We start from the raw sequence: 25,348 nt of genomic DNA on the forward strand, positions 1-25,348 counted from the left end.
CATATTACTGCAACGGGATTGGCCGGCTCATACTGAACAGTTGAGGTGGAACATGGATTCCTGTGTGTTTGTGAACACACAAATACTGTGAAAATTCAGCTTGTAGGCAAGGTTACAGCTACACTGCTGTGAAACAGAACCAAAATCGGACTTTCACAACTCACAACCTCTGTTTCACTTTTCTTTACTTAAAAACATACTGTTTAAATGCCTACACCAAAAAAACTCTATGCTGTGATCACTCTGACAAGTCAAATTCCTTGATTGTGAACACATTCATGGCCCAAAAAGGATGACTTTGATTCTTAATTGAATGAAATAAAACGTGAAGACTGATCCAACATTAATATTACTTGCAGGTCCTTGGCTGGGTTTAATCTTGTTTAAGTAATAACGTATAAACAATGGGGAGTGTAGTTTTTTTCAGTATCTGTCAGTCCTATATGGATTTTTTCTCCTGGACAATAATAAGCAGAGTAGAAATTAAGCCGGTAACAATAAACAAGCCACATTGCATTTTTATTCAAGTGAAGTCTTTCTTGCAGAGCGTTATCTATCTGCAGTTCAGTCAAAATATCATTACAAGCCCCAGGTATGACAGTGAGTGGTTGAAGCTTGATATCCTGCCTCTTTCTGAGAGTTGTTTATTGAAGTTAGAAAGTTGCTTTGTTGTATTGATGGACTGGACTAATAAAGACTGCCCACTGGGTTGACAACTGATGGTTACTCTCACATAGAAGATGTCCTATCCGTTTTTTTAAATTACTTGAATGGCAAAAATATTCTAGGTTGGGTTCAAGCTAGAAAAAAGGAACTTTGTTTGAGTGACAGGCAAGATTACAAACATTTTTTTAAGCACTTTAAGACTACTGTAGTAAGCTAATAATGAGCTAATTATGAGTCTGCTTTACGGAGTCCTCTTGGTGCCAAAGTATTGTTTGAGCCCTTTATAAAGGGCTGTTTAGCACTTTTTTCAAAATATCTGGATTATATTTAATCACCACAATTTGAGATTTGGGAAACCATTACTTAACTTTTAAGAGTAAAAAAGGAGATAGTTTGACTCCCACACCCTGCCACAAAAGTTGTTAACGTCACACCCCGTCATGTTCTCATGAACCCAGGGTTATGTATCACTTTGTCTTGTGAGTTGACTGTATCTTTGCAACCTTACTAAGTATGTGTACTTAGTTATTACTACAAAGAAATGTTGCACAATAAATGTAGTGTAGAGGGATTGTAGACTACATTGTTCAAAATAGTTCATAACTACAACCTGACTGCTAACGTTAGCATGTTAATGCTAAACTTTTTGTATGCTGTTTTACCCAATATTTAGACTACAATGATATTCACATTTCTGTTTTTGGATCCAGACCATGCACCTTCATATAGACTGCTTATTATTTGATTACTTGCATAATTCTTATAATTTGATATGTTTTAATGCCTTATCAGTCCCTCTTGTCCGTTGTAATTTACCGTTTTTCTTTCGGACTATAAGGCACACTTCAAATCCTTACATTTTCTCAAAAATTGATGGTGTGCCTTATAATCCTACTGCTCTCAATTAGTATGTCAGATGGAAACACAGCTGGGTATTTTATACAATACTCTGTCCTCCGTATTGTAAACAGAATATTGTGAGTGAACGATGGAAAATTTCAAAGAGCAAGCATTACACTTTTGGCATGTCTGTTGTACGCCAATTTAAGGACATGTGCAACCACACAATACCCTGCTAATGCAGTCCAGGTTGCTTCAAATAAGTCTGTTTTCTTGACTTTAGAACTTAATAATTTTCCCCTCATGGAGACATTATGCTATCCATCAGTTTTAAGATTTCGGCCTTTATGGTTGAATAAGTGATATGATTTTATTGGAGGAAAAGATTTCAAGGTGAATTTTTGCTCCACTGCTGACCTCTGGTTCAATGGGACAACAGTGTGGGTCTGTACAGCATGGGTTGAAAGAGAAAGAATCAACAATGCATTGCTTGGCCACCTGTGTTATTTTCATATGTCTTTGCGGAGATGTGCATCCATACACCCATCCATTTTTAGGTTTGCTGTCTAAAACACTGCTGTTGTGCCTGTTTGCTCTTAGCTCTTCTGACATATTTCCTGAAGCAATCATTTTTTATGCTTTGTTCATACATTGAATGGGTTTATTCTTTTTTTGTTTTGTTTTCTGGGTTAGATTGTTTTGTTTTGTTTTTTGTCTGGCTGTTTTTGTTCCTCATTCATCTCTTTTTTATGTAATTTTCCTCTAAGGGGAGTTGAATTAAAAGGTGGAAAAAAAGCAGCATGCTTCAACATAAAGTTATCAGAGTCGTATACGGTTGGCCTGTACTGAATGGAATGTTACTGTATCATTTCAGAGGAATAGAGATACATCCATCAATGGTATAATGCTGTTATTTTGCAAAGCCATATCTGCATGCTGAAAAATATGATTTTTTTTGTTTAGATATATCCCAAATGCTGTAGAGGCAAAATTACCATTACCATTCTTTAACTACAAAAATATATGTTGACTAAAAATGATCAGAAATGCAGCTTCTCACATTCATAGGCTTCCAAACAAAAACAAGAAAGAGTTTTTTTTTTTTTTTTTTTTTGCTTTAATGTATTAAAGAAAGTCCTGAGCTGTTGGTTAACAGAATGGATTACAACTGTAAATAGCTGTTGTAAAAGCACATGATATTTGCAGACATGTCTATCAAATAGTTATAATCACGGTTAATAAAGACAATTTTAGTGGTCTTATTTTGAAGTGTGGATTTTCTAATTAAAATCTCCTTTTGATTGTGATGTTCTCATGGAATACGAAAGCATGACATATTAATTCATAACATGCGAGGATGTGGTTCAGAATGTATCATGTATAATCTTTGCTTTGGGGATAAAGAGCACAAGAAAAGCTGTCTGCTTCCTCCTGAGCATGTGTGCACATGCGTGTGCTCCAGAGGGCAACCTGTGAAGGGCAGCACTTACTTAATCACAGCAGAGAAAATGCAGTTTTGTTTTCCACACATGCATTATTTACTTGTATAATGTTCTTTACGGTCAGCGATACCGAATGACCAAGTCTGCCATTTATTAAGTAAAAAACCCTGTGTAATAATGAAACTGTTACTCCCATTAGAAATTTACCACACATTTGATGCATATCAAATTACTTGTGGCATTTGGTAACTAAGGAAATATATGAAATGGACAGTGATTTACCAGGCAATGCTGTCCCTATTCCTTACATACAAGATGCCATTTTCAGTGGTAATGAATAATTTGAACAGCTCATTGAGAGGGAACACCAGATGGTTTAGAGCTCATTAGGCTCTTTGTGTTTACTTTAAGCTGAGGCAATGTTTGAAAAATGTGGCTTTAACCTTTCCTAAGTAGACTCTTGGCAGGGTTTAATTGGTTTACTTTCTTGCTTTGATATTACACTGTGCACTTAGGGCTAGATATGCAACCATATTTATTTGGTTTAGTGTTTATTTAGGTTTTGTGATATGTTTTTGGGTTCCCAAAGAAAGCTGTTATGCCATAGTTGAGGGGGGAAAATGACAAGAATGCCCTGGAGATATGGATAGTGCTGTACTCTCACCTGCACCCTCTGCACAAATCAGTGCAGGATGTTTTCTAGGGACATGTACTCTGTGAAACCCTCTGATAATGCTTGAATTACAGACACGATACAAGGTCATGCAACAAGGTCGGAGAGGATTATTTTTTCCCATCTGAACAGATCATTATGTGTCTATATGAAAGAAAGTTGTTGTCTGCCTTCCTGGTATCTAGTATACTTGTAGTTATAGACATTTATGATTTATAATATGGAGAAAATAAGTACTAAATATTATGGAGAACATTGTTTTCTCACTATATGAGAGAAAACAATATATCATATATATATATATATATATATATATATATATATATATATATATATGATCAATAGACCCCAGGGAAGGACACTTAATGCAAAAAGGCATGATCATCTGCATAACGGTGCAAGTGTAGGAGTGGCCAGTAGAACTTGAAAAGCACTAAGTGCTGATCATTTTACAATCTGAGTTTTACTTTTTTGAGTAGATCCGAAAACAATGGTTGGTTAGCTTAGAGCTAGATGTGCCCTTGTGTATTTCACCATTTAAACCTATTTCAGTTATAGGAATTTGGCCCTAACATGAGTCTAATAACATGATGTTACCATCTCAAAACCCCGAAACGTTTAACTTTGATCTAAACTTACTGCCAAAATGTTACACGCTTTAACTTAAAGTGTAACTCACCCCCATGTAAAAGTATATTCAAGTTATAAAATGTGTATACATGGGAAAGGGAGATGAGACAGTGTTTAGATTTGGGATGGGGAGGGGCGGGGGGGGGGGGGGTAACAGCAGCTAGCTTGATTTGCCAGATTGAATCATGGAACAAAGTATGCAGGTAGTTATCCCGGTTCGGTCTTTTGAGGTGGAGGATTTTCACCCCCTCGTGCCCAAATGTCGGAGTCATTGTGGAGCCCAGCAGAACAGAGCTTTATCAGCTTGAGCCGCTGTCTTAAGGCACTCACTCAGTAAAAAGCTGGTTCTGCTGAGGCAAAGGAGGATGGATCAATATATAATTGATCCAATTATATATTTTCATATTTATTCCTTGCTTTGTAATCCAGCAGCCTAAACGGCTTGCCATATTCCTACAGCGGCAGAGCTACTAACGTCAGGTTTTCCAACTTACATCACAGAAAACTTCTGAACCAATAGCAATACGGATTCAAAATTCAACGAAAGGCTACCGTTTCACCCAAGGAGGGTGCCACACTGACTATTTTAGACGCAAAAGCAGGTTTTCAACAAATATGCACTCATTTGTCAAAATAGTAACCAGGATATGTACACAGTGGTATAAGCCAACCATGTTAACAGTTTATTGTCAAGAAATTGTTGATTTTGGGGTAAGTTACCCTTTAAGCAGTGGAGTGCTTCGTATGGATATAACCTCTTACTGTTTACTGTATTACTTGCAAATGTCTGCTGGGAGCTTTGTCTGTCATAATGTTGTTTTGCGATAGCTTGGGAAGGAGAAATATTTTTATAGTCATTAGTTAAGAAAAAAAAGAATAACTGTATCTATTTTATTGGCTTTTGTGGATTTTTGAACCTACCATTCCACTTTATAAATTGATTTATTGACTGATTTGTATTAACTTATTTGGATTTTCTGTGGATTAATTGAGTTGATTAATTGAGTTGTTACAGAGATCTCTGCACTTCTGCTGTTAAACAAGAAACACAGAAGTGTTTGAGCTGTGAATTGATGTATTTTTTTTTTCTTACGGTTGCCTCCCATCAAATAAATCGGCAAAATCTCATCCCAATCCCTGCTTTTACTCTTGCAGAGGCAGGGGGGAAAAAATCCCAATGTAATAAATGAGATAATTTCCATTCTGCAAAGCATCCTCTCTGATGTCTACAGTGTGAAGAAGTCAATTTGAGCCCCTCCCTTTCAGGTCAAAGAATCAGAAAACTACAGCGTAATTAGAGCAGCTGAAGTTCATATTTCTTCCCCGCACTGCTCAGGAGTACTAATGGACTTTAGACTCAATTGCTCTTCTCCTGTGGCTATTGTTGGCATATTGGAGTATTATTTTGCGGGGTTTAATGTGTTCATTGCATTTCCTTTTTTTTTTTTTTTTACTTCGAAAACATGCTTAAGAATAAAGCAGAACAGAGAGCCCTTTCTGGTATGCATCAACCATCAGTCTATCTGAGCTTTTCTGATGGAATGCTGAATGCATTCTGAATGTGGCCTCAAAATCAATTTCCGAATGGTGACAAAAAAGAATCACCTGTTTCCCAAGTCTCATTTTCCCTCCCGGAAGGCAATACCTTACACTCCAAATCTCCTCTGTGTGCCGAGTTTTTTTTTTCTTCTTCTTCTCTTTTCCTGCTATATGTGCATTCTGTGTGGTTGCATGCCAACACATGTATTCCCATGAACAATACGGTGTGAACCTGATGGAATATCGTGGAAGCGAATGGAATGGGGCTCAATGTGCAATCGGAGAGGGGGAAAAAAATTGAACCTGCGACCGCACACACATTGAATGTGTGCCTCTCCCGATCACAAATGCACACACATATCCTCTTTAAGGGCCCTAATCCCCTTTGTGAATCTGTCAGCCTTGTTGTTACAAATACAATGGGATTATTCAAGTGTGTATGTGAGCACGGTGTGTACGTATCAAAGACAGAGGCTGGCTGCGGGAGTGTGATTGGTTTGCGAATGAGTGTGTGCGCTGCTATCATGAGCAAGAGTGTGTGTGAAAGGGGAAAAGGGGGGGGGGGTGGCACTACAGGAATGCTCCAACTCTAAGCCTGTTTTCTCTCCGAAGCAATTTGTTCTCTATTCTTACGCTATGCATGCATGTGTGTGTGTGTGTGTGAACGCGCTAGGGCAGACCGTGATTGGTTGAGTCTGCGGCTCTCATAAAGACGATGTCATGATGGAAATTAATGCAATACATCACAAACATGCACACCAAGCTCACAGACAGACACAGGGTACATATACTAAAGCGAAACACGCGCGCACACACACACAAGGCACAAAGGCTCGTTCCTGCCATGGGCCACTCCTGTAAATAATACTGAAAGCAGGAGAGGAACAGAGGAGAGGAAAACTGAGGGAAATGGAAATTATATTTTCAGAAATCCTACACACAACATTGTAATCAGCATAATGGAGACACAGCTTGTGTGGCTAGTTGAATTTCCATAGACGATAGTTACTTGTGACCAGAACATCAGTATAAATGCACAAATATCATCAAGAAAAATCTTACCGACTTCCAGCACTGATAGGTGAACCTCCTGCCCAGTTTCAAGTCGTGTGTAACCTCTATTAGAGTTTGTTCCAGGTTTTCCGTCCATTTAGCTCCATCCATCTTCCCATCACCTCTGACCAGCTTCTCGTTGCGCTGCTGAAGAAAAGCCTCCCTGCAGCACAATGCTTCCACCACCATGTTCCACTGTGGGCTAGGGAAAGTAAAATACTTCAACGTTTTCCACTGGGATTTTATGTCACGGACCAACACAAAATAGGGCATAACTGTGAAACATTATGAAATGGAGGCAAAAAACTATTTATTTACGGATAAAAGTCTGGAATGTTTAGCATGTCTTTAGCCCTCCTAAATCAATATGTCCTTGTTTGCAAAATAACTTATACTTATATGGTGGATTTCTGGGGATATCAGCTTTCAAGGCTTGCCGCTGCTTCTCATTTCCACAGGGCCGTTCTGACACATGAGCATGCTTTGATCTAGAGACTATATAGATGCAGGACTGGCTGTATGTTTAGGGTTCCTTGTCTTGCTGGAAGGTAAATGTTCACCCTGAGTCCTCTTCTGCCTCTAACAGGTTTTTTTCCCCAGCAATGCCTGACATTTTTCTATCCTGGTATCAACTTTGACTGGCTTCACTGTACATGCTGATGAAAAGCATCATCCCAGCATGATGCTGCCACATGCATTCCAGAAAGTGAAACTCATAGTATATAGATTCATTCAAGGGCCGTATTATAGCCTTGATAATGATATGGAAAGCTGATGGTTTGACAGATGCCCAAATAGCAGTCATACATCCTCCACATAGAAGGTAAGCCCCTAAAGGTCATTAGTAAATAATATGATTAACATATAACTGAATATACTTGCATACGAGTGTTGTATGCAAGTATATTCAGGAAAAGTTGAATGGAAGGATAAAGTGTGATAGGAAAAGGTGCATCAGCAACATGGATCCCTGCAACTTTAAGCAAAATTCATTAAAGAATCAAACACACTTTTTATTAACCTGTCATTTCTGTTGAAGATATTATTTTTTATTTCAATAACTTTATGTAATATTCTATTTTTCTGAGACAGTCAAGCTTCAAGTGTAGGCTCTTATTATATACAGTATATTCTTCACTGTATGTGTAATGAAGCTATATAATGAGTTTCACTTTCTGAAATAAATGACAAAAAATATTGAACTTTTAATTTTTTTTAGACATACCGTTGGTTCTCCACCACACGGCGTTTGGCTTATTGGAGAACAAGTTCAATCTTGGTCTCATGTGAAAAGAGCTCATATAGGACTGGTTTGTTTCTGGCCCTTACATGCTTCTCTGTTTAATGCTCCTCTTGCACAGCCTGTCAGTTTATATAAACAGCCATATATTTGTAGGTTTGCAGTGGTAGGTTACTCATTTGGTGACTTCTGAAGGCAGTCAACTGTACTGGACTTTATGCGGGGCTTAGTAAGGCGATAATGCAGGCCACACCTTTCAGATTTGTAATCATAAATAATTCTGAAATCCATGTTTTTTCTCCATTTGATTTTACGACTATTACTGCGTGTTAATTTAATATTTAAAATCCAGATGAAAAAAAATGAGGGTTAGAGATTTCCCAAAACATTTTGGATTCATCATGAAGTAGAAATTTGTTGTTTTCAGGTCAAATCAATGGTTTTTATTCATTACAGAGGGGGCGAGTTTATGATTATTTGACTCTGGGACCATGTGAACCGGGAGACTAAGCTTCTTAGTCTCAAAGCATTGTTTTATCAGAAAAAACACAGGTCATTATGGCAAAAATGTCTTACAAAGTTGTAAATCAACTTCAATAAACATTGTTAAAACTCATTTCCTGCATTATTCCCCTTTATTGCACATATTTCATGGACTAGTTTATTTTGGGTTTTTTATTTGAATACAAGGATTGTTTTAGTTGTTCCCACATCTGCACACATCTTGGACTACATGAGGGCAGATAACAACTAGCTTGAGTTTTTTTAATATATTGACACATAATGATCTGTTCATAAATTTCACTGCAATATTTTGTGCTTGAGTAGTATGATGCTGCAGCTGATTGACTGTCATCTCCAGCTGTTTCTCACGAAAGAATGTGAATAATACGATGTAAAAAAAGGGAGTGGAAATTGTTTGAAGCTCTATCACTATAATACTGCAGACAATGAATTCATCCAGCTGCAAAATTAAACATCGTGTCGCACCTCACACATCTGCAGTACAATATTTGAATAATTCTTTTTAAAGACAATCCAGTTCTTCTACGTCTCAATATGAATGCAATTTAAATTGCCAGCTGACCAAATCGTGAAGATGAGGTGTATCTGTAACAACAGTAGAACAGTTAGCTAGTGCCAGACAGTTCTCACATTCAGAACTGAATGTTGGCTTGTGTAAAGCTAATGAATAGTTGTATTCCCATTTATAACAATATGGAGTTATAATTGAGCTCTGTTTTTGTTTACCATTTCCAATTTGGATTCTTTTTAGCAGTGAATTCCATAATTATGTACAATATGCAGGCATGATTGAACAATCATTTTTAATGACACACATCTTTATTGGAATAAATGGGCATAAAAAAAAGTATTTGCTCTCTAGTTCAGATATGATTCCCTGTCCAAAGTGTCAATTTAATCCCAGCTTCTGTGTTGTGTGCAAATGTTAATGTATTAATTTAATTGAATATGTGTCATTTCAGAAATAGACAAAGAGAGTTGCGGTGACCCTGGAACCCCTCTCTATGGAGTAAGAGAGGGCGACAGCTTCTCAAACGGGGGAATCCTGAGGTTTGAGTGCCAGTTTGGCTTTGAGCTGATCGGAGAAAAAACCATCTCCTGCCAAGATAACAACCAGTGGTCTGCGAATATACCCATATGTATATGTAAGTATTAAAATTAGATGGAAATAATTCATGACATCTGGGCTGGCATGTTCTTGATAGCTTTCTCCCTGACCTGTCACTATGGTGACAGGACAGAGATTATTACGGCCTAGGGCAGATGATGACCGATGACGCTCAGAAAATGAATATTTAACAGAAATTATGTGCGTGTGTGTGTGTTATTTTTTTTCTCTTCCTCCTACAGTCCCCTGCATGTCCAACTTCACAGCTCCCTCAGGAACCGTCCTCTCCCCAGATTACCCTGAAGGCTACGGGAACAACATGAATTGCGTCTGGCTCATCCAGTCTGATCCAGGCTCGAGAATCCACTTGGCATTTAATGATTTCGACCTAGAGGCGCCATATGATTCCCTGACTGTGAAAGATGGCGAGACAAACGATGCCCCTGTCATCGGGAGGTTCTCCGGAGCCGAGAGTCCGTCCCACCTTACGTCTAACACCAACACTCTGAGGCTGGAGTTTCAGGCCGATCACTCCATGTCTGGGAGAGGATTTAATATCACTTACAGCAGTATGTATCTCTTCCAGCTCTTTTCCTCTAAGGCAATGTTTTTCAACCCTGGTCTGCCCTGTAGGTTTTAGATGTTTCTTTGTTTAACACGCTTGATTCAGATGATTGCTGTTCAGCAAACATTCTGTCAATTAGCCATCAACTGAAACCAAATATGCTGAAGCAGGGATGCATCTAAAACCTGCAGGGCAGTGTGCCTTGAGGACCAGGGTTAAAGGGCACCGCTCTAAATCTAACATTTCTATCTTTTGCTGGTTAATTTTGGATTGCACGGGGCATGTTCAGTTTTACAAACCACATCCAGGCCTGATGACTGCTTAACCTGTGAAATCAAGAACTAAGTTAAATAGAATCTAACAACATCGAGCAGGGCAAAACATCTCAAAAAGCAATACATCATACCCGGGCTAAAGAATTTCAAAAACAAATGAGATAAAAAGTCTGTGATATTTATCAGCCTGGAAATGGTTAAATATTTCCCATAAGGCTGCGGCAAACTCAAACAGGCTGTTATATAATACCAATGTATAGTGATTAAGCCATAGGAACAATTAAGTTGAGGCTCCATGAACATTTTTGTTTTCCCTGTTTCTATTTAGTGATCTTTATCATATATAGAACAAGCATGAGATTACTGTTGTATATCCTAGTATTAGGATTGGTTTAGAATTGTTGATGTAATCTACCGAAACAAACAGCTATGCTGAGCGTCCGCGTCATTCTCTGAAACTTAAAATACACACAGAAATAAGAATAAATCTATAAGATGGCCCAAGAACTTAACCCTAAATTGCAAATTGTCGAAGAGAGTTGTGACTTCTGCAAGCCGACATTTATTGCAGCAACAGAAGCAATCAGCAGAGATATAGAAAGAAAAGACAGGGAAAATGAAAGGATGAAAGATTGAGGCTGTCACATTTTCTTCCATGAATATTTATGTTTTTTTGAAATGTCATCAAAATAAAGAGAAACACTGACAGTGTAAAATTACATTTCTTGCATGTTTATCTGTTCCTTTTAACGGTCTTCTAATCCCCCAAAACCTTCATTGTCTCTTTATAATTTATTTTTATTTATTTATTTATTGTTTCTTTGTTATGTCTGCAGCATTTGGCCATAATGAGTGTCCCGACCCTGGTATTCCCATCAATGCTCGCCGCTTTGGAGACAGCTTCCAGCTTGGCAGCTCCATCTCTGTGGTGTGTGAGGACGGTTTCATTAAAACCCAGGGAACTGAGACCATCTCCTGTCAGCTAGAACGGGGAAAAGTCATGTGGAGTGGACCCATTCCTAAATGTGAAGGTAAACATTGACAAGATCTCTGGCTATGCTGTTACATAGGGACCAGCCCGCTGTTGAAAAGACGTATAAAACAGAAGGATGTTACACGAGGAGTGTTGTTTACAGTCTGTTGCAAAAGTATTCAGACTCCTTGAACTTTTTCAATTTTGACAAATTAAAACCAGGGGGACTGTAAGTGATAGATCAGCACAAATGAGCACATAATTATGAAGTAGAAGTAAAAGCCACATGGTTTTTAGGTTTGATGTGCACTGGGCGACTGACTCAGCGTGTCGCCTTTTTGCAGAAATTACAGCTACGAAACTCTTATATTGCAACATCCGGAGAGTTGCAATATGTTGCAAAATGTTTATACTTTATGAAAATGAATGGAAAACATGGTTGATCATCACTAATCATGAGAGCATTTTTTTTCCCCTAAGTTTTATACGTATGCTATGATCTAAACTATTCCTTTGTGGCTCTTCTTGCCTGTGCTATAGAGCAACTGCATCTATACTATGAATTAAATGCACATTGATGGTCTTATTTATGGATTTAGTAATTACTGAAAGTGACTTCTGGAAGCAGTTGGTTGCCCTGGGCCACGTTGGACCATGTTACGGGCGATCAGTAAAAAAAGGGAGTGAAACACAAGTGCACGCCTTACTTTCCTATGGTTATTTGTAAAATACTTTGAAAACAATTTTAAATTTTCTTTCTACGTTATACATATGCACTATTTTGTGTTAGTCCGTCACATAAAATACACAGAGAGAGTTATGGAGGGGGAACCCTTGCATGGTGCTCTAACATATACAGCTTGGGAAATAACTGCTACATGTAATAAAAATGTCCCTTACGTTACATAATGTACATAAATCTATTGTGTTTGAGATCATCTTACGGTAGCAATTATTAACCTTTTAAAATTAATTCAGCTACTTGTTTAAAAGTGCTCCATTTTTTGTGGTCTTGACCTTTACATTGAGCAGAGGTTAAGAATAATCAGGTTTTGTAGCCATAGTGATGGATGTGATTAAGTCAGGACATGTCTAACATTGCTGCTGTTAATAGAAATGCTCATAGCTCATAGATGAGTCACAGCAATTATGCTCCAGGTCACAAAAACTCCTGCTTTTTTCCGCCAGCATTGTGTCTCTTTCCAACATTTACGAACCTAATGGCTTCACATATTCAGTTAAACTTTAAAAAGAACACATTCAACATGCAACAGCCATATTTTAATTAAAATTTACCCTCCGTGATCCCTAAGTGTTAATTAATATAAGACATAAAACTAAATTATTTATAGCCATATAATGATAATGCTTTTATGTGTTTAGCTTTTCAGAGTAATCAACAAAGCTATTTACATGGAGGTAAATATTTCATGGCACTCATAGATTAAATGGAAATTACAACTAATCTGCATTTCCGTATCTAAACAAAAAGTAACTCTATTCTAAGTATGACTATTTTTTTCCGTAAGATATCATTATTTCAACTCACAAATGATCACATCACATTGAATATTGCTGTAAATGCAAGTAATAATAGCAAAAAGACAAAGATGTTTGTGCAAAAGCTCAACTTTGTTAGGCACAGAGGTGACACAGTGCATTAGACTCATGAGACAATGCATGATATTAATATGAAAATTAGATGACAGTATATTTAACTCTTTGATGCAAAGCATGTGCATTTACCTTCATACAGCACAACTTGGTTCAAAGATGACCATCAGTTATTTCTAATGTTATTTGATAATAGCAGAGTGTGTATTTGGCCCATGTTCTAAAATAAATACATTGTACATATATTAGAATATTTTGCTTTTGATAGGACATATAATTCTTAGCCGTTCATACTTCATTTAAAAGTTGTTTTTGGAACAAAAATAAGGTTTAAAATTTTGTTACTTAATAATAATAATAATAATAATAATAATAATAATAATTTGTTTAAAATAGCAACTTTAGCATTAGATGGGTCCACATTATCCAATTTTTATCGTATTTATTTAATTGCGATAATTTGATGTGTTTGATCACTATTTTTGCTTATACAGTAATCAAATAAAAGAAAATTGTAAAATACACATAAAAGAAACAATTCAGTGTGCTGAAACTTATACATTTCTGAACTTTATGTTCAGAAACTGTATATTTACTTATCCTTCAGTTTTAACTGCACAAGAGCTCCCTTCTGTGTGTCCTCTTGTATGGACCTTTCTATGTATTAAATAAATATGTATATATTTGTATCACACTTCTAAATATAGGTTGGGTCGTTTCTCACCTACATGTGTAAACTTGATGTAAAATTCAAAAGCTGTGCTTCATGATAAAGTAGGAAAGGAAAAATAAAAGTGTTGTTTCCAGCAGAAAAGAAAACCAGGTATCTACTGAATACTTGGAAAAGTAAACTGTAAAAGGATTTTCCATCAGATATATCATAAAAGTATCATAGAAGATAACATAGGAAATGGAAACATTTTTTTTTCTTACCTCTTTTATTCATTGGGAGGGTAGCAATACAAAATGAGTTTTGATAAGGGAGATAAGTTAAGGAAAAAATACAATAATTATGTATGTTGATCAAAAACAAGGTATCTTAAGAATATCTAGAATAAACAAAAAACGTTGCTTAAACAGTATGCCCACAATTAGGCCACCAAATAATCTAATCACAAAGATCACTTCCCAATTAAGTTGTCATAGCAATGCAAAAAGTTATCAATAGCCTAGTAACATGAATTGTAACTCTAACTTTCTAAATTTCTTTCTCTCTCTGTCTCTCTCACACTGAACATAGATCAATCTAACATTTTTCTTTCACATAGCCATGAATCAGGTTGACCACCTGAGCTCTTTACTCCATTTAGGGAGTTTACAATTAACACTGACCAATACCATTTCAGAGTGAAACTTAATTAGCCAATGACTATTAATCATTGATTATGTCGGGTTTAAAGAAATTCTGGACAATTCAAAATAAATTAACTAATAAAATGAGCACAAAGAAAGAGCATTTAATTTATCTGTTGTTGGTCCTCAGTTGTGGAATAACCTACCCCTGCTCATAATGGAGGCTCCTTCACTGACCACTTTTAAAACTTACCTTAAAACCCACTATTATTCTTTGCCTTTAACACTAGTGAGACTTAGTTTTCATTTCTAATTGGTTTTCTTGTTTATTTAAAGCATTTTTATGTAACTTCATTGAATAAAGAGCAGACTTATTTGAACCAAAAATGCACCAAAGAGACAAATCTACAGTTTGTTAAAGTGAGACTTGTTTGTACACAAGCTTTGTGGTTTAACATTGTGTCATGTCTGCCGAGCTCATTGAGCCACTTGGAGGTCAAGTGAACATCCAGTTAACAATAGATATTGTTATTGGGAGTACTTTTCACTGTTCTAACATAGTGTATATGCATTAACTGCTGTAAGAATCAGTTTCATTGAAGTTATCTTGGGAAAAAATTCTAAAAAGTGTTTCTCCTGTGTGAATTTATTTTGTAATTGTTATTTTTTGTATATATGATTTTATTTTAGACTTTAAAATACAAGACGGTTGTACTTTATATTTTTGTCTGTCAGATTACATTTCTTTTAAATATTAAATCAGAGGTTATGATTAGTTACTCTGTACTTGAGTAGCCTTCCTACCAAGTACTTTTTTTACTCTAGACTAGAGTAATTTATTGATTGGCAAATTTTTTTATTTCACTTGAGTAAAGATATGATTAATTACTGCTACTCTTACTTGAGTACAATTATGAGCTACTCTACCCATCTGTGATACCAATGCTCCTATTTTAGCCAAACACAGTCATGCTAACAAAGTTAATTGCTGCACGTGAACGCATAAATTAACATGTAGCAAAAGATTTTGTACACAACTAATAAGGCATAAGCATTGTAACATCTAAAACAACTAATTGTTGGAGGGCCCTATCTGCTGTTACAGGGTGCCGCCATATATCCATTCCACACCCAAAGTTTCAGACATTTCTTCTTAGATTGATATATTACTTATTCTTAGCCAATTCAAATAAACACATCATATACAGAGACCAAAAAAAGGTTAAGAAAAAATGGGTTTTAACTATACCACAGACATCCAATCACTGTGGTATAGTCTGTAAAAGGGCTGGCCCATGCAGCCTAAAATCAATATTGCAATATATTTAGCAGTTCCCCTCGGTAACGATAAATGGACGATAAGACTAACACCTCTTGATTAAAACTCCAGATCATTGCAAACCCTGAAGCATTGTTGCACACATGACAAACCAGCTCTGGCCAGTTCCATAACTGTAATCATGCTTTGGTGTTACTGTGAAATATGATCAGAAAGGTAGTTTGGTGCTTTTTTTTTTTTTTTTGGTACACCAACCTTTAAGAAGTTTGAATAAAGTTGTAATTGAGTTTCCTTCCTTTCAGCCTCTACTGGAGATGATTCACCAACCTAAGCTGCACGCAAATCTTGCAGAATATGCATGATGCCACTTCTCATAAATTACTCATCAGGCTGTACTTACATATAGACCCCGATTATGTGAGAGTGTTCTCCTTTTTTACTGTGTGACATTCCTCCTCCTTTCTCCTCATCTCCTCCAGCCCCATGCGGCGGCCACTACTCCGCTCCAAGTGGAGTCATTCTGTCTCCTGGGTGGCCCGGTTACTACAAAGACTCCCTCAGCTGCGAGTGGGTGATTGAAGCTGAGCCAGGCCGTTCCATCAAGATCACATTTGACAGGTGAGCCATAAAATTATTTTGTTCTACACATTATCAAAGCCTTCAGAGTAATTTGCATTTGACAAGCATATGTTAACAAAAAGTTTGTGCCGTTTTCCAAAGAATGTACTGATCTCTTTAATGTTGTAGGCCATAACGTTAAGAATGACAGATTTGCTGCTTATTTTATGAGAAGGTAGCAATATTTTTTTTCATATTATGGATTCAAAGAGTTCCAATTTATGACGAAGCATTAGAGTGATTGTAAATAAAATTAAAAAAAACTAATGTGGTCACATAGAAGTAAATGTCTGTCAAGCTAATTAAGAAACTTTTCAATGAATTCCTACATACAAGAAAAATTGCACTTTCTCTGATTTTGAAACGTAGGACATTTCTTGGTAACAAATAAACGTATACATTTATGATATTAATACTAGGATGTTCTCAGACATTAAGTCAGCTATTTGCGATAAAAAATGCCAGAAGTTCTGTTTGAGAGCAGTTTCTTCCTTACCGTCTCAGGCTTGTATTCCAGATCCCAGAACACAATCCTGAATCTACGATGGCACTAATACTCCGCCGTACCAATCTGACAATAGGGCCCCTATGAAACATTCCCTTAAATCAATGTCCATTGCTTTTATCATTTTTCACAGTTTTGAATATGACAACACAAAGACAAGGGACTTTTGGTTTTTAAAGTTTTTAATCAAATCATAACTAAAGTTGAATTAATGATCAGAGCAATCTAATTTTCTCATTCAACAGGTTCCAGACAGAGTTGGGTTACGACTTCCTGGAGATCCACGATGGGCCGAACCTCATATCACCTCTGGTTGGCTCCTTTAACGGCACTCAGGTGCCCCAGTTCCTATTTAGCAGCAGCAACTTCCTTTATCTCCTGTTTACCACTGATAACAGCCGCTCCAATGTTGGCTTCAAAATACTCTATGAAAGTAAGTTGGAGAAAAGTATACTTAGTGTGCCTGAGCTGACTGGAAATAATGTCTCTGCAAGGTCTTGGGGAAAGAAAAAAAAGAAATATAGTATACACACTCAATGATTTGTTATAGTGTGATTACAGTAGGTGAGCATAATGTGAAAATGTGTGACTAGTATAGAATACAGAGTCCAACTTTTTGCTGTGGCCATTATTTGCAGAAGAATAAACATGCTTGGTAGCCTTTTTGTGAACAGTGAATCGGGGTTAATGTCATTCAGATTAGCTAAGTTTAATTTAGTTTTTTTTGTTGTTGTTGATTTTTGTTTGTTTTTATTCAGGTGTTACAGTGGACAGTTATTCATGCCTGGATCCCGGTATTCCTGTCAATGGTATTCGATATGGACAAGATTTTTCTATCGGATCTACAGTTTCATTTGGCTGTGATTCGGGCTACAGACTGAGCCATGAAGAGCCCCTGGTGTGTGAAAAGAACCACTGGTGGAGCCACTCCTTACCAACATGTGATGGTAAATCCTTCCAAAGCATTTTTTTTTTATGCAAATACGGCTGAAACCAGATATTTACATGTTGTGTAGACAACAACAAAACCATTTTTTCAAAGTCTCCCATTAAATCGAACTAAACTTTTCCTGTTTTAAGTCACTTGGAATTACTACACTTGTTTCAGTTATTATACTTTTTTTTAACTTTCTTAAAAGTTATGGGTTCCTACACATCTTTTGTAGTCAGTAGAATTGCCTTTAAATTGCATGACTCGAGTCAAAACCTTTAATTACCCTTCTAAAAACTGCTCAGAATAGTTTTCTAGAATACTGGCCCATTCATCCTTATAGAACTGGTTTAAACAGGTCAGGTTTGTACGTACAACTTTTCAGCTCTAAGAACTGCATCAGAACTAGGTCATAGGCACTCCAAAACATTGACTTTGTTGTCCTAAAGATAATATGTAATTAATTGAATGATCTGTTTGTCCCCATACCTCCTGGCTAGTGTCTAGTTATATGGTTTCAAATGTTTCACATAACATTATTTTATTTTTCTACCATCTGTTGTGTGAAGTGCATCAGTGCTGCCACCTGCTAGGTTTCCTCCAAATGTAACAATAGTCCTCATGGCCAAATCATAATTTTTATCATATCACAGGGCATGTGTGGCTTCATTTGGCTTCTTCAGCCCATGTCAGTACAGGACTTGTTTTGCAGTGAATAATGACACTCACTAATCAGCTTCAGCCAGCATATTCCAGTTCCTTTTGCTTTTTTTGTTACTGGGATTGACACATAAACCTACATTTCACAACAAAACATGTTAATTCCTGGTATATAGAACTGGTCTTCCTCCTGAACAGTGTTGACCTGGGATTTAGGTCCGGACTTTGGCTGGAAAGTTCTATAAGATGAGTGTGCTTTGACCTTAACAACTGTAGGGCTGGCTGCATGTTTAGGCTCATTACTGGAAGGCCAACTTTGGCCTCCATCTCAAATCCTGAACACGTTTGCTTGTATTCCCTGACCCTGCTGAAAAAAGACTTTCCCATGGTGCTGCCAGCAGCATACTTTACGGAGGAGGGGATGAGCCCTGTTAGTGTTCAACTTCATATAACATTCTACATATGGGTGTCATCAACCCAAACGCGCCATGTTCGATTTTGGTGTCATCAGGTAATTTTCTTCCTGGTTTGCTGTGTCTTGCTCATTTGGTGTCAAACTGCAAACAGGACTTATCAAGACTTTCTACAGTTGCCTTCTTCTTGTCATCTTCCACACAGTCCACATTTTTTTGCAGTTTACGACTAATAGTTGTCCTGTAGACAGATTCTCCTACCTGAGCTGTGAGCTCCTCCAGAGATATTATGGGCCTCTTGGGTCATCCTGTGATTAATGCTCCTCTTACCCATTTTTGGATGTCCATGTCCTGGTACCTTTTCAGTTATAAGGCTTACAGTTTCTATTTTCAGGTAATGAACTGAGTAGCCCTCCCTGAGGCGCTCAAAGCTTGGTCTAATATTGTATGACCTAACCCTGCATAAACTTCTCCGCAACCCTATCCATCACCTGTCTGCTGTCTTCCAATGTTCTTTATGATGCTCTTTGTTCTCCATTTTTCTGTAAAACACATCATCTGATGCTTTTTCAAAACAGATGTATCTATACAAATTACCCACCGGTAGGTGTATTTAGTAGTTTCTGAGTAGATGGGGCTTAAAACAGTTGTGCGTCACCCTTTTCAGGTGTTTATTTATAAAGACCAAGCAATATTGTCCTTCCACAACAGAAGTATGTCCTGCTTTCTGTTGGACCATCACATAAAATAAATATAAAAATATAAAAAGCTTTTGCAAAGCTTAGTACTATTCAGCGTCCTTAGCTGTATCTGCTGGCAGAAACTTCTCGGCTCTGCTTTAACAAATGCGGTCTTCTGCTCCAGCTGCGATGTGCTCGTGCTCAGCGCCCTCATGGTTTGCAGCTGTTCAGCACACCCTCGCCTGTCAAGATGACACCTATGACTTTAAAAGCAGGGACCATCTATTTTCCTTGCTCTACAGTCAAGCTGTCAAGCGAGTGGAACCCTGTAGTGTGGCTGTGACTTCACTGATGAAAAGAAATCCCAGCATTACGAGTTTTAGCGGTTGGTCTTGCAAACCCTGGGATGTCAAGGCAACAATGTCGATTGCTTTAGCAGTCACCAGTATTAACAAACCCCTTTCTGGTGGCTTATCAGACAAGATGGAGCGTTCCTTTGCATTAATTGTGTTGGCCAAACAGGACCGACAAAGGAGAATAGAATTAATTCAAAGTCTTCCCCTGAGCGGCAAGCAACAGGCACATTTTTGGACCAAGATGATGCATATTTCTTAGCTATTCTCCCCCTGAACACTGCTGTCTCATGGAGATAGTTTTATGCTATACGCTGGTGCTGCTCCACTCAGGCTCATGCGAGTCGTAGGCGTCTTGCTGTCAGCCGCTTGCCTTTCGAGACTAATCAAACACCATAGATACCCTTGACTGAAAAACAAGGTGCATGCAGGGAAAGAGGAACGTATGCCTCGACATTGGTGCAACGACAAGACGCGGCGCTTTCTTGAAGCACACAAAAACTACAGACGGGGCCGTTTATCTGCTGTTCACTTGAACCTGACAGAACAAATAAAGAACTTGATCAGCTTTTCTAAGATGATTTGGTAGGCAAAATTAATGATCACCAGTTGTTTAAATGTTTGATCTTATGCTAACATAAATTCAAAGAGATTCTAAATTTCGGAGAAAAAACTGCCAATGCACGATCGCTTTAACTGCTGCTCTGGCTGCAGCAATCGAAAGAAAAGATTAGACATCTGTGCGTGCATAGTCGTGGACGTGCACTTTAAACACGCGTGTGCGCTTGTGGCTCCTTTATCCATGTGCGCCCTGTCACCTCCTCTCTTGTGTGAGCTGAGAACACAAGAAGGTTTGAGGTAAGGTTGACGAGAGCCTGTGTTGGCTGTCACCTCCTCTCACTCTCAAATCAGAAGCCGGAGGTGGGGAGGGGAGAAACCTGTCTTTCTCCTCGCCCGTCTTGCTCGCCTTCTTCCAATCACAGTGGTGCAGGAGAGGTGGGAGGAAAAGACGGATGCGTCACTGCAGCATCACTTTAGTGGCAGCCTGCACACTACGGCTCGGTGGCTCGTTCACTTCCAAAGCACTTTTGAATCCCACAGTTCCTGCTTACCAGGAGTGGTTGTTCTCTGAGGGGACAGTTTAAGCACAATATCCTGCATACTGTTTGACAACTATTGAATATGAAATGGTACAAAATGTCGCCATATCTTTACACATGATACAACCGCAAGCATCAATATATTTTACTTTCATTTCATGTGATTGAGCAAAAGAAAGTTGTTACATTCATGTAGGGAGCACCACAAACCTCTAAGAGAAGGGTCTCTGGTCAGATCAGACATAAACTGAGCTTTTTGACGTGCATGCAAACCTCTTATCTGGGGGAAAAGTAACTGAGAGTCATCGTGAAGCCACTGTTCCTACTGTGAAATATGGTGGCGGCAGCATCATGCTGTAGGGATGTTTTTTTTTTTTTCTGCAGCAGGGAAAAGCAAGATGGTCAGAGTTGAGAGAACGTTGGGTGGAGATATTTACAGGAAGAAAACCTGTTAGCACGTTAGACTAGGGCAGAGGACTAACTTCCAGCAGGGCATCAACCCCACATGTACAACCGGAGCTCCAACAGTTTAATTTATTTTATTTTATTTTCCTTTGGGGTAAATCAAGTATATTTGAATTTGAATTCAGAAGTCATCTAAATTTTCCAGTCCACTCTCGTTTTTTTGGTTGTCAAAAGCATTGCTTTTGTTTGTTTTTTCTGTAAAACAGTTAAATGTAAACTTACTGTATTTTAACTGCAGTGCACATTAGCTTATGCAGCTTCCTTCTCTTCCTAAAAGCAAATATTTGTATTGATGTGTTCTTCCTTTGATAGATTTGGTTTGCAGAATTAAGAGTTATTTTACGACAAACTCTTTTTTTTATCAGACGGTGAAAATAATTGCTAACGGCAGTATATACTCAGATTTGCGAGTTATGCCATCAACACGGTTGGTGAGGCTGTTGCTAAAATGCATAATGCTATCTGCCACTCCCATTCTAAACAGTAGATGTTGCTGCAAAAGTATCACCTAACTAACAAGGTACATCACCCTTACCACACTGACTGTGAAATATGGTGGTGGGAGCATCATGCTTTGGGGACTTCATTTAGAATTTATTTTAGCTTGGTTGACGCATAAATGATGTAAGACAATTATAAGATAGATGGAGCTAAATACAGGTTAATAAGGATGTAAACTTGGTATAGGCAGAAAGGAAGAGGCCAGAAACTGTATTTTCTAGAAGTGCCAACTGGTAAAGACATGCCCATATATTGACTTATTGGGCTAAATATAAATGTGAACCACATTTGCTGATGGTTTTTATCTGCAAAATGTTTGTTCTTTTACTAAGCGGAAGGTGGAAAAGTTAAAGGAATACGAACACTGTTGCAAGGCATCTATCTATACAAATAGCTGGTAAGAAAAGGAAGCTCTACTGATGCTCTAAATTTAAGGAAAACAACTCCACAGTGAGCCTAATGAGCCCTGAAAAGTCCTGCTGAAAGCAAATGTTTATGATGTACATTTACAGAGATTAAAGTGAGCCACCTTTCTATGACAGATGAAGGTCTGCGAATAAATTTGAAAAGGAAAATGACAAGATGATCCTACCAGCAAAACAGAATCTTAAAAAAGTGAGGATTCAGAACTGAATTTCTTCATGAACGGTTTATCCGTTGAACTCTCCAGTAACTGGCTATGTTAGGCATTTGATAAAATAAGTAAAAGTTCCAAGTTAAATCAGTCAAAATATTTGGATTTCAAATCTGTTGAAATCCTTGGAGTCAGTCTGACTCATTCACTTGAGTCATTCTCAGATGCTAAGAATGAAGGATAACGCTGAAAGACACAGAGGTGGAGAAAGCTGGAGGAAGTCAAAATAAAGAAGAGTGCCGCATTTCAGATTTCCCACACAGCTCAGCATTCAAAGTAAAAAGCTTCTTGGCACAAAAAATAATCAAATATTAATATTGCGCTATGCGTGCTTGTATGTTTATGCCTGCTGTGCATTTGTTTAGTTTGGAAATGTTCTCATTTCTCACCACTCACTCTGCAGATGCTGTTAAAACCGCAGCAGTTGCCTGTGAACACCCTGATGTGGTCTGAGCAAACTATCACTCCCTTTGGTCGATCTATTGCAGGGGTTGCAGCAGCATGCGCCAAACTAAAAGGGTATTCACAGATTTTAATTTTGGTTTTCCTCGCCCAAAGGAGGTGGTTTTACGCTTAAAGCTCAGCCGGTACTTTCTTAAATGTCAAGGAAACGTTAGTAGAACTTTCGAACCTGACCTCGCTGCTGCTCTTCATCCGATGCACGTTAGCTGTAATGTAAAGGCATGTCGTCGCTTTATTGTAGAACAATTTGCCCCCTCCATGCAACATTTAATGTGAAATCCCAGCTCAGGGGAACTGAACGGAAGTAACTGGCAACGTACACTGCGCATACATTAAAATGCACAAAATGAGCGACACCGATTTCCAAGCTTTTCAGACCTGATATCTGTGCAAGTGCAGCTGTCACCCAGTATTACGATGTTTATGCACTGAAAAGCTCTGCATTTAGTGCTGAAACCCTGCTGTTTAGTTTAAAATGACTTCCGTTTGTACTGTCACTGACGTTAAGACCTGACAATTAACTGAAACTAAAAAAGCCACGCATGCTTTCTTAAAACGTTTGCTCTGTGTCTTATTTCTCTACCGAAAAGATGAGTTAGGTCATAGCTTCTTACAAGTAGATTCAAACTACACTTACAGTCCAGATGGTCATTTTCCATGTACCGAGGCAGCTTTGCATTTTAAGCAGTAACTTCAAACGTGTTTTCTACAAGTTCTCTGGGTACATTTGATTTGTTGGATGACCTTCAGCTGTTGTTTTTTTTATTTTTATTTTATTTTCTTTGTAACACAACTGATGCAACAATTAAGACTAAATATATCCCTGTAATCAATCCTGGAAACAATAACAAAAGAAGTGCCGAGCTTTAAATTGTGTTGAATCACAATGATATCAAAGCACTTTGTTCGCAGCCTGGATCTTTAAGATCCAGATTTAATCATAAACAAACTGCTTATGCATCTCTTGTTAAGAACTTGTATTTATTAGCTTTCCAGAGGTCTGTAGGAGGCTCCCCAGCAACTGGTTATCTTCATCTTGCAGGCTTTAAGCTGTGTGTTTGTAGCTTGGGGATATTGTTTTGGACCAATGAAGGTCAACAATAGAGGCTACTAACAACATTAGCATAGATGCTGCGGCGGAATCAAGCTCACATAACAGCACTTCCTCATTAGGAAGCGAGAAAACATCAGCATCACAAAGGTCTGCATTTTTCTCTCTAGCTTTTAAGGCAGATTTAGTTTTAAACTTTGGCCTCCAGCTTATTAATGTGACTGGATAAAGTTGGTTCATGACAATCGCTGAGTGACAGATTGGTTCACCAATTAAATGCAAAGTCAGCTCACGGGATCTCCGCTCTCAAAGGTAAATCTATACAAGCTGAAGGTTTGTGAAGAAAAGATGAAAATAGATTTTCTTAAACTTTTTGTTATTTGAGGTTATGTTTTTTTTTTTTTTGTTTTTTTTTTGCTCTTCTTTGCCATGCCTTAATGTTGAGATCTGCGTTCCTTCATGGCTGGAACATACTCCTGTGGGCTGCAGTGAAAAACACAGCTCAGCATAAGTTTTTACTTTGGCCCTATTTTTTTATGCTCATTTACTGTTTGCTTAAAATTGGTCTATGATTGATGAACTTAAACACATTATTTTTGTTTCCTCAAGATCATCTGCATACATAGAAATTGAACTGTAGACAGCGCATTAGCTTGGTTGCCCAGTAGAAACAATACATCAATCCATCATATTGTGGGTGGCATATTTGTCTTTGAAGGCAAAGCGAGCAGGCTTGAAAAAAGGTGAATATACAAAGAAAAGTAGAGGCAAAACTTCACCAACACTGATGCACTGTTTTTGTTTGCAATAGTACATTTTTATGTGAGTGGTAGTGAACATTAAGGGGAAAACATATCTGCAAATCACATAACAGAAATACTATCATTACAAGTACACTTGGGCTTATTTAAATTTTATTCAGAATAGAAAAGCATACTACTATATGAACCTGGGTAAAATTGCATTTATGACAATGTTTATAGTTACGAGGGATTGCTGCAAAGTCAAACGTCACAATGTAAGCGACTGATCGATGTGGCTACGCGCTCTTTCAGGAGGAGGGAAAGCTGCAAGTCAAGAACTCTATGTAATCTGCTGGGCTTCCTCAGATAAAAACACACTTTTTTAACCAATCTGTTTGGATGGTTTGATTTACTTGACTGTAAAGTGCCTTTAGATGATGTGTCATCAATTGGCACTATATAAAAAATAAATTCAGCTGTTTTGTTTTGCAAAAAAATTGTGAGTCGATATAAAACC

At 37.7% G+C, this 25,348-nt stretch overlaps 1 protein-coding gene across 4 annotated transcripts in view; it reads left to right on the plus strand.

Moving 5' to 3' along the window:
- Positions 1 to 25,348, plus strand: part of csmd3b (CUB and Sushi multiple domains 3b) — a 159,220-nt gene that overhangs the window by 8,968 nt on the left and 124,904 nt on the right. For all 4 annotated transcript variants that reach the window (XM_036145171.1, XM_036145173.1, XM_036145172.1 and 1 more), the window contains exons 3-8: positions 9,571 to 9,753; positions 9,959 to 10,285; positions 11,393 to 11,587; positions 16,195 to 16,333; positions 17,084 to 17,271; positions 17,597 to 17,785. In XM_036145171.1, the coding sequence (XP_036001064.1) occupies positions 9,571 to 9,753; positions 9,959 to 10,285; positions 11,393 to 11,587; positions 16,195 to 16,333; positions 17,084 to 17,271; positions 17,597 to 17,785 (1,221 nt within the window). The remainder of the gene's footprint in view (positions 1 to 9,570; positions 9,754 to 9,958; positions 10,286 to 11,392; positions 11,588 to 16,194; positions 16,334 to 17,083; positions 17,272 to 17,596; positions 17,786 to 25,348) is intronic.

The sequence above is a fragment of the Fundulus heteroclitus genome, chromosome 13 (genome assembly GCF_011125445.2).
Source record: "Fundulus heteroclitus isolate FHET01 chromosome 13, MU-UCD_Fhet_4.1, whole genome shotgun sequence".
Classification (NCBI taxonomy): domain Eukaryota; kingdom Metazoa; phylum Chordata; class Actinopteri; order Cyprinodontiformes; family Fundulidae; genus Fundulus; species Fundulus heteroclitus.